The sequence below is a fragment of the Megascapheus bottae genome, chromosome X, assembly GCF_031878675.1.
Source record: "Megascapheus bottae isolate mThoBot1 chromosome X, mThoBot2.hap1, whole genome shotgun sequence".
In the NCBI taxonomy this organism is placed as follows: Eukaryota; Metazoa; Chordata; class Mammalia; order Rodentia; family Geomyidae; genus Megascapheus; species Megascapheus bottae.
The window spans coordinates 19,878,399-19,893,055 of NC_143547.1; the positions used below are offsets into that span (position 1 = coordinate 19,878,399).

General features: G+C 33.4%; 1 protein-coding gene across 1 annotated transcript in view; it reads left to right on the forward strand.

Annotated features, from left to right (window-relative positions):
* Cfap47 (cilia and flagella associated protein 47) overlaps positions 1–14,657 on the forward strand; it is a 206,544-nt gene that overhangs the window by 55,629 nt on the left and 136,258 nt on the right. Inside the window, exons 21-24 of the mRNA XM_090325738.1 lie at positions 359–453; positions 8,577–8,718; positions 10,493–10,587; positions 13,432–13,591. Of these exons, the coding sequence (XP_090181864.1) occupies positions 359–453; positions 8,577–8,718; positions 10,493–10,587; positions 13,432–13,591 (492 nt within the window). The remainder of the gene's footprint in view (positions 1–358; positions 454–8,576; positions 8,719–10,492; positions 10,588–13,431; positions 13,592–14,657) is intronic.

Here is a 14,657-nt window from a genome sequence, read left to right on the forward strand (position 1 = left end):
CTCTACCACTAGGCCACGCTCCTGGCCCCTTGCTCATTATTTTTTACATGGGGTCTCAATTTCTGCCCAGGCCCAATCCACCTTTGTTAAGCTCCTGTTAGCTTGGGTAATTACTATCTATAAGGAGTGTACCACTGTATCCAGCTTTCATTAACATGGGGTCTTGTGGGCTTTTATACAACTGTGATCTCAACAATATTAGCCTACCAGGTAGCTAGGATTACAGGCATGAACCTTTGTCTTCTGGTTAATATTGATTCTTGTTTACTATAAATAAGTTAGTGAGATTTCGCAATGTTCACATTTTCACATTGAAAATGCTAGTATATATTTTAGCTATAGTTTTCGTATCTTATAGGAGAAGTTATCTACCCGGAAACTTCTTGTATATATGCTTTCGAAGTAGAAGAAATGACATCTATGGAATGTGGCATAGTGTTTTCTCCCACAGAAGTAAGTTCCATTTTCTATCATTCATATTACAGGAAAGTAGCACAATTGCAAATAATTCAAAGCTTACCTATGTTCTATGTGTAGTGAGTTGTTTGGTATAGTGGCCATGGCTGGGTAGACTTTTAATTCAGAAAATAATCAATTGTATCTGGTTCATATATGCAGACTATCTCAAGAGATGTTATATACGCTAGAAAATTGAATTTTCTAGAAAATTGAAGAACTGATATTTTACAAAGTAGGGGAAATTTTAACTGAAATGAAAAATCACTTATATTCTTTTTATTGTATTTTGTCAGGATAATGTATAGAGGGGTTACAGTTATATTCATCAGGTAATGGGTACATTACTTCTCGAACCTTGAAACTCTTTCTCATGTTTTGTCCCTTTTCCCCTTCCCCAGCCCCCTCCCAGTCTTCTTGTTTTCCCACTTCCCTTCCCTATTTCAAATAAACAAATTGTATATATAGTATAATATGTACCAAAGTCAGATACAGTAACCACATGAGATTAACCATAAGTGGAAAAAAGAGAAAAGAAATAACTTCACATAGTACATTAAGAACAACAATAACAAAGATAAACTTCTTGTTATTTTATGTTGGGGTAATGTATAGAGGGCTTACAGTTACATTCCTCAGGTAGTGGGTATATAACTTCTCATCATTTATATTCTTGCAAGCACTTATTTTGTACTTAAATTGGTATTGTGGACACAATACTTTCAGAATAACTGCCTAAAAATGCTGAGGACTTGCTGAGAACATTTAAGAGATATTGCTATAATAGTGATTTATTTTATATTGTTCCTTTGTTTTTTTTTTGCCAGACCTGGGCTTGGGCTCAGGGCTTGAGCACTGTCCTTGGACTTTTCAAGGCTAGCACTCTACCACTTGAGCCTCAGCACCACTTCTGGCTTTTTGCTATGTATATGGTACCTAGGAATCGAACCCCAGTCTTTGTGCTAGGCAAGCACTCTACCACTAGGCCAAACTCCCGGCCCCTCCTTTGTTGTTTTTTATTGGCGTAAGCAACAAAGACAAGCAAACAAAAGGAGAATCTTTAATAGAATGTGCTCAGAAGAAAAAGAGATACTACGTGCTAAATTTAAGGAGTGAACTCTGCAGTGATTTTTGCTCCAGTTTCTAAAGTAGAAATGCCAGAGAACGTTCTTTCTATAAATGAGATAGAGTACAAGATTTATGTCTTAACATATATGTATATTTTCAACACAACTAAAATGATGTTTTGTACTTAGTAAGTGTAAATAAGTGTAGTAAATGAAAACCAGTATTGACTAAATGAAAGTAATAATTACAATAGTATTGTGTTATCTTTGCTAGTGAATTTTTAGTAACATTAATTTTACTAAGATTAAAATTTTATTTTATTAATAATAGGATTTATTATTTAGCTCTCAGGAGTAAAACTGAAGACTTGCAAAAGTTCACATAATAGAAAATGTTAATGATTAATTTTGTCATCTTAAAATAAGACGCATAAGTTGAGATATGTTTTGTGCATCTATGTTTCACCAGGGATGGTATTATCCATAGCATTCATTCCTGTGACCATTTCAGTTTTAGACAAACACAATGGACAAGTTAACAAAAGTTCCTTTTCTTACATATAACCTAATGGAAAACCTTTTTATTTTATATTCAATGTACATGTACACAGGTATATAAAGCAATTCATATTCTGTGGATGTTTTGTGAAACATGGTTACAAAGAAAGTTTAGAATATCTTTCATTAAAATAATAATTAAATACACCCCTTTCAGTTAGGCTTTTGTTGAGGAATAGTATTATACTTGTGTAATATCTTTTTATTACATATTACAGATTATATTAATATTTCAATATTATATCTGTGCTGTAGAACTTTTTGCATTTTAATTTTTAAGGAAAATTTTTTACAAAATTTCTATGGATATTTGCGTTTACACTAATTATTTTTCTATAGATTGAAGAGATGGGGTGAATGCTATGTACATACTTCGTTATTTATATGTATTTCAAGTTTTTCTCCAAAATGAATTATGTCATGAACACTTTCTTCAGTCTAAAAATTTCTGGTTTTGCTAAATTTATTTCTTAATAATCATCTGATACTTTTTTATTATTTTATTTTGCCAGTCTGGTGGCTTGAGCTCAGGGCCTGAACACTGTCCTTGGGCTTTCTCAAGGCTAGAGCTTTAACACTTGAGCCAAAGCAGGACTTTTGGATTTCTTTTCTATGTATGTGGTACCGAGGAATTGAACCCGGGTCTTCATGCATGCTAGGCAAGCTAGGTCAAACTCCTGGCCCCATTTGATACTTAAAATAGAATAATTGTGTGTGTGTGTGTGTGTGTGTGTGTGTGTGTGTGTGTGTGTGCATGTGCAAGTGCATGTGTGCATGCATGTGCACCTCTGGTTCTGGCTTTTTGCTGGCTAATAGGAAATCATGATTGGAAGTCCACCTGAGCAGACAAACGGAGAGACTTTTACTTCAGTTAACCAATGAAAAGCAGGTATTGTCCAGGTCCTAGTAGTTCACACCTTTAATTCTAGATTCTCAGGAGATGGTTCAAAGCTAGCCCAGGCAGGATTCTATTATTCTTGAATGTTTTTCATAGATCCCTTTCCTTCAATGGACTTCTTATTAAGAACATGCTTGGGGCTGGGAGTTTGGCCTAGTGGTAGAGTACTTGCCTAGCATGCACAAAGACCCAGGTTTGATTTCTCAGTACCACATACATAGAAAAAAGCAGGAAGTGGTGCTGTGGCTCAAGAGGTAGAGCTCTAGCCTTGAGAAAAGTCCAAGGACAGTGCTCAGGCCCTGAGTTCAAGCCCCCATACACAAAAATAAAAAAAAACATGCTATCTCAAGACCACTGCTACTTTTCTTTAGATTTTTCTGTGGTTAAGGGTCTGGATTGATTTTTTTTTCTTTATTACAAATTCTTTAATTTTATTTTATATAAGTGTTCCACGCCATTAGAAAGAACAATCACCTTGAAATATGCTCTTTGGGGCTGGGGGCATAGCCTCGTGGTGGAGTGCTTGCCTCCCATGCATAAAGCTCTGGGTTTGATTCTTCAGAACCACATACACAGAAAAAGGCAGAAGTGGCACTGTGGCTGAAGTGGCAGAGTGCTAGCCTTGAGCAAAATGTGTCCAAAGACAGTGCCGAAGCCCTGAGTTCGAGCCCTAGGACTGGTAAAAAAAATAAATATGTTCTTTGTCATTACATTCCAAGCCCTTACTCTCACCCTTGTCCTCTCAATACTTGAGTGAATCTGTGTCCGCTTAGAAGTCCATCCAGAAACCTAGCCTTTTGGGCTTCTTTTCTCCCTATCTTCTATATTAGCAGAGATTAATTGTATAAAAGTTTCATTGTGATAGTTATAATATGCATATAATGTACTTTGATTAATTAGACCTATCTATATTACTCCTTACTCCTGGTTTCCTTCCTTTCTTTCCTTACATTCCTTCCTTCCTTCCTTCCTCCCTCCCTCCCTCCCTCCCTCCCTCCCTCCCTCCCTCCCTCTTTCTTTCTTTCTTTCTTTCTTTCTTTCTTTCTTTCTTTCTTTCTTTCTTTCTTTCTTTTGTATTGGGACCTGGGGCAGCCTGGCTGCTGTCTCTCAGCTTTTGTGCTTTACCCCTTGAGCTGCAGCTCCATTTGTGGGATTTTTGTGGTCAGTTGGAGATGAGTCTCACAGATCTTCCTGTCAGTGCTAGCTTTGAACTGCAATCCTCAGATTTCAACCTCAGAATAACTAGGATTACAGGAATTAGCAATTGGCACCTGGCTATATTACTCTTCTGTAACAGCTCTTTTTTAAAAACTCTTCTTGAAAATAGTTTCTAATGAGCTTCATTGTTCTGTTTTCATATACATATAATAGAAATCAAGAGTATTCACTCTTTATTACCCTTTCCTTTCCTCCTGCTGCTCATTTTTCACACACTAAATTTTCATTCATCTTTCTTCTACTTCCCTCCATGGTTTTCCTCATTTGTATTAGTATATGTCTAGGATAGTCCTAGTAGTGACTCACAATAGCACAATAGCTATGTACATAGAACCATATAAAATGATGCTAATTAAAATGAACTCCAAGAGGTGGAAAAGAGTTTGTTCTTTGTTGTTGTTGATGATGATGTTGCTTTTTAATGTACTGTATGATGTTCTTTTTTTCCCTTGGTTTATCTCCTGTAGTCACTGTTTTTGATTCCAGTACCCTATGTTTTGGGGAAGGGAAGGAGGATAACAAAATGGTGAAGCAAGGACAAAGGTTGAACCAATGTATTGGTGATACTCAAAAGACATTGAGTTGGAAATGAATTTTACAACTTGATGAGAGGAATCGGGGGAGGGATAGTGGGAGAAAAATGAGGGAGGGAGTAATAGTATTTGAAAAGAAATGTACTCATTATCTTATGTAACTGTTACTCCTCTGTACATCACCTTTACAACAAAATAAAATTAAATTAATAAAAAAGAAGCCATTTCCAACAGTCATTGGAAAATAACCATTTGGAGTTCTGAACAGTATTTGAGATTAAAATACGGATATAAATCCATAGTGTATGAAAAATCTTCAAATATAAAATTATATACTGAAAGTAATATTCAATCAGCCTAATATACCCAAAGATTCCATATTACCATCGAAACAACCACAAACTGAGAAACCTTGAGAAAATATGTGCATTCTTTAGTACTTATTCTTCTCTAACAAGAACAGCTACTTCTATTTTGTTAGATCTAGTTTAGCATCTATATGAAATTTAATACTATACCACTTTTATATAAAACATTTGATAATGGTAATCCATCTTTTGATTTTGGTTTCTAAAGTAGGGTATTTTTAGAGCACAATGTATGTAATGTAAAAAGTGTATTTATATTTTTATATATATTATCGAGACAAGTTGTATTTGTTTTTTTTTTTTTTTTTTGCCAGTCCTGGGCTTGAGCTCAGGGCCTGAGCACTGTCCTTGGACTTTCTCAAGGCTATAGCTCTACCACTTGAGCCTCAGCACCACTTCTGGCTTTTTTCTATGTATGTGGTACCGAGGAATCGAACCCGGGTCTTCATGCATGCTAGGCAAGCACTTTAACCACTAGGCCAAACTCCCGGCCGACAAGTTGTATTTGTACATGAAGTATATCATCTTTATGTCATTTATTCCCTGATGTCTCTTTGCTTGTGCTACTATAAAAAAATCAACATTGGAATAAGTTGCCTACTGTGTTTAGTCAAAGAAATGAAATGGCCATTATAATAACACATGTTTCAATGTTTTGTGCTTCTGTAATTCTGTTATGAGAACAGACTATTTACATAAGATTCCATGACAGGAGATAGAATTGGCAGCAGCATGGACAGCTAATGTTAAACAAAAACAAAATGAAAACCCAAGTCTTTGCAGAGCAATACAAATGACTGAAGCAGATCAGAAAGTGTATTCTTTATATCATGTAGCTCCCCATTTCACTTAAAACTTTTCTTAGTTTCAGTATAGATTTTTTAAGGTACCGAACTTCTTTTTTCCCCAAACTTCTTTATTTGAAGAAATGATACAAATTTGTTAGGAAATGGAAAGACTTAGAAAAGATCATATTAAGTGAGGTAAGCCAGACTCAAAGGAACTTTGGCTCAATGGTTTCCCTCATTTATCATAATCAGTAGAAACCTTGGGCTCTCCTAGCAGAGATTTGCAATACAGCAAAACCTTGATACAAAAGGCCATATAGTAGGACGCTAAATGAAAGGATCTCTAGGATATAGAGACATAACCCATATAATGAATGATTGTTGTTCTTAAGGTACTATGTTATCTCTCATCTCTTTTGCTGTCCCTTGGTTATCTCATATTGTTACAGTATCTCACTTTGTTACCTGATATATCGGATATATTTGTATTTGATTGTTTGAAATTGGATAGGGAAGGGGGGAAACAAGATGAGGGGTGAGGGTGGGGGGGAGGGAAATGGGGACCAAGACATGTGAAAGGGTATCAATGTATGGGAATTAATGCACCTTGTATCTGGCAAATATCATGTAACCCTTCTATTAATTACAATAAAAATATATGAAAAAAAGAACTTAGTATAATTCTAGTACAACTTACAGAATAGATAATGATAACCCCAACATGCATTCACTGTCTTGGTGACTAGAAGTTATTTGTGGCTTTGTGGGATCAGCCTAAATCTTAGCTCTCATCACTGTCTCCCAGAATATCCCATGGATATTCTGCCATGCCAGATTCAGCAGCTCCCATTTTGTGCAAGTTGGTGACATGATCATCCAATTCTTTGACCCATTTCACTTGCTCATATTTCATACTATGTTAAAATGTGGCAAAAACACCAAAACTATGATACATTAAATTCAGAAAAATTGTGAGAATAAAAAGTCAACATTTTATCTCTTTTGAGGCACAGCATTAGAGGGGCAAGGAGTGAAAAAAGTCAACATTTAATAATTATTTGTGTTTCTATTAATGAACAAGGAAACATTTAAAATAAAATTTTAAAATATTTTTTGTTGTGAGAAAACAATGTCTGTTACTTGCACACATTTAAATATTTTGACATATTAAGTAATAATAAATTTTCAACTTATATCAAAATTTTGGTACTAAGTCATTAGGTATTCTTTTTTGTACTTAGCGAATGTTTAATAATAATATACTTCATTATGGAATTTTCATACATATACCCTTGATACTTATGCCATTAGCAAGCACAGAATCTTTTAATTACCTTCTTAATTACAAATACTAATACTTAGTCATATATTCCACTTCACACATGATATAGAGGCAAGAGAAGGGCCAAGAGAAGGTTAAATTGCCTCATATTCTATTAGGTTTTACTAAAGGCAAAAGTAAGACAGAAAGCTGATACAGATGCAGAGATAGTCACTGTAAGTGATTAAATAAGGTATTAACATAAAACCTAGGCCTGAAGGTGTGCTGGGTAAAGGATGTAAAAGCTCATAGATGGTTCAAGGTGGAGAGCTGGCTCAGGATTCTCTAGATCTGGACAAATGATGAGCCATGTGAAGTGGATGGCGTTTGACTTAGCTGAAGTGTTGAGAGCAAAGCTGGGAGTTTATTTCCTGACCAATGTTCTCATGACAAAGGATCTAATAACAGGTCTATGGGAGCTGATGTAACACAATATGAAGTGCCCCTTTTTATATCATTGAAGATAGAGATGTATGACATTCCTTAGTATATTGCATTTAGTAAACTCCATGTGTCTGGCTCTTTCTGGTATGGGTGTGATACACTCATAGGTGCATGTGTTTGTAAGTTCAAAACAGATGGAAATATTTTATTTGTGTAAGTTAGTTATCAATCAATACCTCATAATGTGTGCTACTCAGATAGTGGTCACTTACTTGCACAAACAAGATAGTTACTTAAGTGTCTGCATTCAAAATGGATAAAACTGTCTTTTATAAAATGAAAGCAGTTAAAACAAAGTTCAGCCTGAAAGTTATTATTCTATAGTATATAACAATAGTACCTTCTATTGGTCATAGGGGCTGATCTCCACAACCATTTCCAATAAAGAGAAAATAAAATTCTTACAATAAACATAACTAAAGATGTGCAATGCTCATACACTAAGAACTACAAAACAACTATATTAGTACATACTACTTCGTAATGACAAGAAATGGCTGTGTTGATGATCTAAAAACATTACAAAGCATTGAATTAAAAGATATCCTGTATCTATGGAAATTCTGGAATTGATATAAAGTATATATATATTTAACTTTTGAAAAACAAGAAAGTATTTGGCATTATTGTAAAATATTTGTTTCATATGAAGAGTGCACAGAAGTGTTAGATGCTCACAGCTTTATCTGCTCTTGTTTATCAGCTATTGTTACTTCTGTTTAAAAAACTGTGGCACCTCTTGTAATCATTAAATAAATATAATTTCGATTTTTGTTGATTGTCACATTTTTCATAATATCAAGCATACTGTAATTTTACTGTCACAAACTAGTTTGATTTTGAAAACTTCTTGTACATTTTTTGCCCAAATCAGTAGTAGAATTTTGAAAACAAAGTAGTCACATGTGAAATGTATGTTTATCAGGTTGCAACATATGACTTTACTATTCAAGTTGATGTGAATTCCTTCAAAGCTTCAGAGCTCTACACTGAATGTACTTCAAAGAATATTCCTCTGGTACCCAAAACAACACCACTAATCCCACCGTGTCATGTTCAAGCCACTGGTATGTATATAATAGGAAGCATTAATTAAAAGGGGTAAGCCAAAGATTTACATTTAAGCATCTATAAAGTTGGATGCGAATATGACAATTATATTTCAAAATATAAATATTAGAAAAATTATATGATACCTTTTACCTCACTTAATTTGTTATTCTATAAGATGGAGTATTAATTAGTACCACGTATATTCACAGGTGACTTACTAACAAAATTAGTAAAGCATTTTAAAAATGTCCATGTAGTATTTTACTATGTGGAAAATTTAGAAATTAAGGCAAAAGTGCCAGGTACCCATGGCTTATGCCTGTAATCCTAGATACTCAGTAGGCTGAGATTTAAGTCACATGGTGCAAAACCAGCCTGGGTAAGAAAGACTGTGAAAATCTTCCCTCTGTTAAACCATCAAAAAGTCTGGAGATATAGCTGTGGTTCAAGTGGAAGAGAATTATCCTTGAGCACAAAAACTCAAGGGCAGCACGCAGGCTCAGAGTTCAAAACCCCAGGAACAGTGCAAAAAAAATTAGCAAAAGTTAAACATTGGTAACCACTCCTCAAATTTTTGTTTCAAAGGCCTCTCAAAGGGGAAAATATTCTAATTTTTAATAAGAGGAAGCACTGAGGAAAAGATATATTTTATTATAAAATTAATGAACAGAATTATTTAGAGATGAATAAACCTAAAAGTAACAAATATTATTAAATATTTTCATTAATTATGAAAATTATTTTCCTGGTTATCTTTTATATATTCAAATGTATTCAAATTGAAAATTGAAAATTAGTATTACATGTACTACTTTCTGCACATCTGCCAGACTCACTCAGGATTTCTCATGACAATATTGCATATGACATAATGTAAAACATCATTTATAGGTTTCTCCTTTTCTGCATGTACCCCCCAAAATCTACTAATATTAGTAATGTAAAAAAAACATATTTGGCCGGGAGCATGACCTACTACTGGTAGAGTGCTTGCCTAGCATACATAAAACCCTGGGTTCAATTCCTTGGTACCACATACATAGAAAAAGCCAAAAGCAGGGGTTGGGGGTTAGAAAAAAAAAGACAAAAGCAGTGTGGTGGCCCAAGTGGGAGAGTGCTAGCCTTGAGGAAAGCCCAAGATTCTCAGGCCTGAGTTCAAGCTTCAGGACTGGTAAAAAAAAAAAAAAGCATAACCTATGGTTTTAGGAACAGATAATTTTATAACATATACTTGTTTTTCCCAAAATCCAATCAGATCCTACAGTTTCCATTAAGAATTCAAATGTCTCAGGAAAATTTCAAAACCTATAGATTTTCCAGCAGGGAACAATGGCTTTTGTAAGGCATTAATTGCTTTATTTTTACAGTATCACAGAATTACCATTTACTTCCAGGAAAGTGTTATTTTGTCTAGACAATGTTATTTGATATGACATCAATTTTTTCAACATTCCAATAACTTTCTGTTCTTCACATCTCTTTCTTCATTAGTTAAATTTTAGTATAGATATAATTTTAGCTTGATTTGCTTTTATCTTAATATTCAATATATTTTATATTTATATGTAATTGGTAACTTTAATTTTCATTTTTTACCATTAAATCTATCCCTAAAATAGACTTTCACAATATAAAAATCAATATTTTTAGAAATATTTTAAAATGTAATTTTATTTTCCAGCTGGTAACATAAAACAGAAATATATCTCACTTTTTATTGTTTCATGATTAAAAGCATAAGCTTGTATTTATTCATGTTTTATCAGTATTGTTATTTCTCTTTTAAAGTATTATATGCACCAATATACTTATCAAGTACGGCATTTATGTTTAATATCCCTTTGTATGAGATGGAATCTAATGCAAAAGTCACAAGAACAAAGGTATGTATGGAGAACTGATATATTTTATCATGGGTTTTATAAATACTGTTTTCTTGTAATTATACTTTTTAGGTTAGATAGTTGGTCATTTTAAACATTAGTGACTTGAATTATTCCCCATGAATAATTTCTCCCTAAGTATATGAAAATATCCACATATCTAACACAGTAAATTCAATATTAGTTGATTTTATTTGACCTCGTTGGTACCTCTGTATTTGCTTCTAATTCAGAGAGCTACACAAGAAAGAATATCATATATACATTATAGAATTTTGTATTTTTACTGTCCCTTTTACACCTAAGAGCATTGTTATAGTTATAGCCAATTATGAGCCTCTGTGTTGCTAAAGAAAAATTACATAGAGAAAATGCTTAATGCTATTATATAGACAAATAATCCCTTTTGAAATTAAAATATATTTTGGCACATACATGTTTATTCAACTTATTCTAATAAAAGTTCAAAAAATAAAATATACTTTAGATGTAGCACTGGAAATGAACTGAATTTAACTGAATTGAAGAATTGGAAAAATTTCTTCTTTCATATGAGATTTTTTCATCATTCAAAATCCATTCAATACATATAAGTAGAAAGAATCTAACTTCTAATACATAGGGTTTTCCGAATACGAACGGGTCACATTGGCTCCATGGAGAAGGAAATGTCACTTTATTACACTATTTGCATCTCCCATGAATTATACTTACATGATTAAAAGAAATAATATGTATGTTTCAGAGATAAAAGTCAAGTGGCAAAATATCCATTTTATCACATGAAATAAGTGTATGACTCTAAAAGACTCATCATTGGTGTTGGTGATACCTCCTGAGTATTTTTACTACAGAATTGTTTTCCTTATTCATCCTCTGCATTTTTGCTTTAACTTCAGCCCATTCTCAGGGAATAGGGAGCATTTAAGTGAGACATTTATATATATTTTAGTTGAAATTTTCAGTAATAAGACATATTCCCTTCTCCTTTTTCATTAATTGTATTACCTATTATGAGCTCAACTGTAAACAATGTTGTATTTTTTATTTTTTGCCTATTCATAGGCTTCAGCTTAGGACATGGGTTCTGTCCCTGAGCTTTATTGCACAAGGCTAATGCTCTAACATTTGAGACTCGAGCCACAGATCTGACTTCTGCCTTTTTGTTGTTGTTGTTGATTAATTGGAGATGAGAGTCCCATGGACTTAACTAACTGCCTGGGTTGGCTTCAAACAGCAACCATCACCTATCAGCCTCCTGAGTAATGATGATTACAGGCCTGAGCCACCAGTGCCCAACTATACTTTTTGTTATAACTTAATATTACATTATTTATTGATGAGCTCTTTTAAACTGTCCTTTAAGAATTCTCACATGATTATAATTTATTCTTATTTACTAGCAAGACCAAATGATCTGTGATTACCTATTATTTGATTTGCTCCAGTTCTAGAACTGTATCTTCAAGGAATTCAAACACCTGATGTTTAGTAACCAAAATTTAAGTGTTGGTGATATTAGCTATTACTGAGTGTCATCGGTAGGCCAACGGTAAATAGTCCCAGGAAAATATGTGTAGGATAACCCAATCTCTCTCTCTCTCTCTCTCTCTCTCACACACACACACACAATCATTTACATATATCCTTATCTAAACATGTATACACAAATTTATCTGAGTAATTCATCACTAAAGTTTCATTTCACACTTCTTCCTTTATCCATTTTTAAACTTCCTTCTTTGACAATGATGCATCTAACTATAATTAATTATGTTATTTACTTACTTTTATGTCCCATATAACAGTAAAGAAGTTGCAGAATTTCTATTAGCAACAGTAACTCACATATCAGTTAATGTTCAGTGTGTTTATATATCTTTAACTTGAATGAGGCTCTTTTATACATATTGGAATAGAGTTTGTCACATATATTGCAATCTTTTCTGAGATTTTTACTGTCTTTAATCATTGTTTCTGGTTCACAGACATGTAAATCTATATGTTGCTTATGTATTTCTGGTTATTAGAAATGCAGAAATTCCTATGTCTATTTCCTTTGTATAGTATAAAACACTATCAGTATGCAAAACACTCCATGAGACCACTGGGGACCAAAACTGCTCCTTCTTTGAATTCACATTTTGCAAAGTTATTGTCTTTAATTTCTACAATAGTAGATTAATTTTATTATAAAATCAATAGTTACCAGGTTCTGAGAACCTCTAAATGTATAGTCAATATTTATCTATGTTTTACATTACTTTGTACTTCATCTATTTTATCATTGTCCTTTATTCAAATATGTGGATATACTATAGTTTATATACATATATAGTGTACTATACGTTAGTTGAAGGAAGTCTTGTTCATTTTTTAAATTCCAGTGTTTAGTGAATAGGAATAAAACCAATATAAACATTCACATAAATGTTTTTGCATAAACATAAATGGTCAATTCACTCAAGTAAATAAATATGATTAGAATTCTAGGATTAAATGTAGTTATGTGACTTGACCTATAAAGAATTGCCATCCAAACTGCAGGATTTTTCATTATCACCATCAATGAGAATGATGGTTTTTGTTACTCTGCATTCTTGTGGTTAGCAAAGATATAATTTTGTACTATCTCAATGTGTTTTAAGCACTTGCTTACAGAATCATGAACATATTTTCATATCCCTTCATTTGGTCTAGTATCACTTTGAAGGCCTTTGATCTAGGCTTATCATTTTTAATCATTTTACTGTGTACATAGGTCCATCAACATGATACGATAATACAACTAAATTTTATATTGCACTTACTATTTTTAAAACAATTCTTTTTTTACATATACAGATTCTTGTCTTACAAAATATTTCCAAAAATATTGTATATTGGTCTATGGATCCTACTAATAATGCCAATCTTTTTAAAGAAGGCGTATTCTACCTTAGTAGACTGATTGGAACTCTGCAGCCAGGTGAAAGGTGTTGTATAACTGTACAGTTCTCTCCAAGTAAGCACTTTTCTCTTAAACTTTGCATATAATTTCAATTTATTATTCATATATTAAATTATTTTATTGTGCTTCAAAATTCCACATTTTTTTTAAAAAAAATTGCCAGTCCTGTGCTTGCACTCAGGGTCTGGGCACTGAGCTTGAAGTCTCTCAAGGCTAGCTCTCTACCACTAGAGCCATATCAAAACTGGCTTTTTCTGTGTATGTGGTAGAGAGGAATGGAACCCAGGACTTTCTGTATGCTAGACGAACACTCTACTACTGGGCCATGCTCCCAGCCCCCAAATACCACATATTTAAAGTCATTTTATCAGCTGAAGGTGTAGGTATAATTTTTTATATAGTCTTCTCAATCCTCATTTGTGATTGCAACTATGAATCCTGTTATTTCCCCTGTTCCTTTTCTCTTTTTTTCTTCAGACATCCCTGTTTTCCCAATGATCACAGATTGACCATCTAATGAGATTGTTTGTTAAGTAAATCTTCCAGAACAGAGAGAAATGGTGGTCTAATAAGTCGATTTCTTTTCTGTCTGGCTCAAGCATTCATTTAGAAGCATTATCCTGCATATTCATAATCTACAATATTGCGATCCATTCTTCAGATGATACCATTGATGGCCCCATTTCCTACACGGCCACATTGGTATAGATTTTTTAAAACAGAAACTTGAATTTGCACTGATCACCTAATTGTATTTCTCTCTATGAGACATTTGCATTGGATATTCAGGTTTGAAAGAGCCTTGCCTAGTGTCTGTTATGCCCTGTTCTCAGAAACTAAGTTTCAGTTTCTCATGTTGAACTTAGTTTTCTAACACATGGGTCCACTTACCTTTTTCTAACAGATGAAATTGGCCAGTGAATCCTGGCGACATTACCTAATCTGAAAACTTCGGGAGTAAATGGGCCCTTTTTGTAATCTCACCATATCCCTTAGGATCCTCATGACAGTTTCCTGAACTCATCTTCATACTATTCATATTAAAATGAATAGGCAGAAAACAGCTTTGAGAAAGAAGTACTGTATGCACATCTGATTATATAAAATAATATTGAAGGGA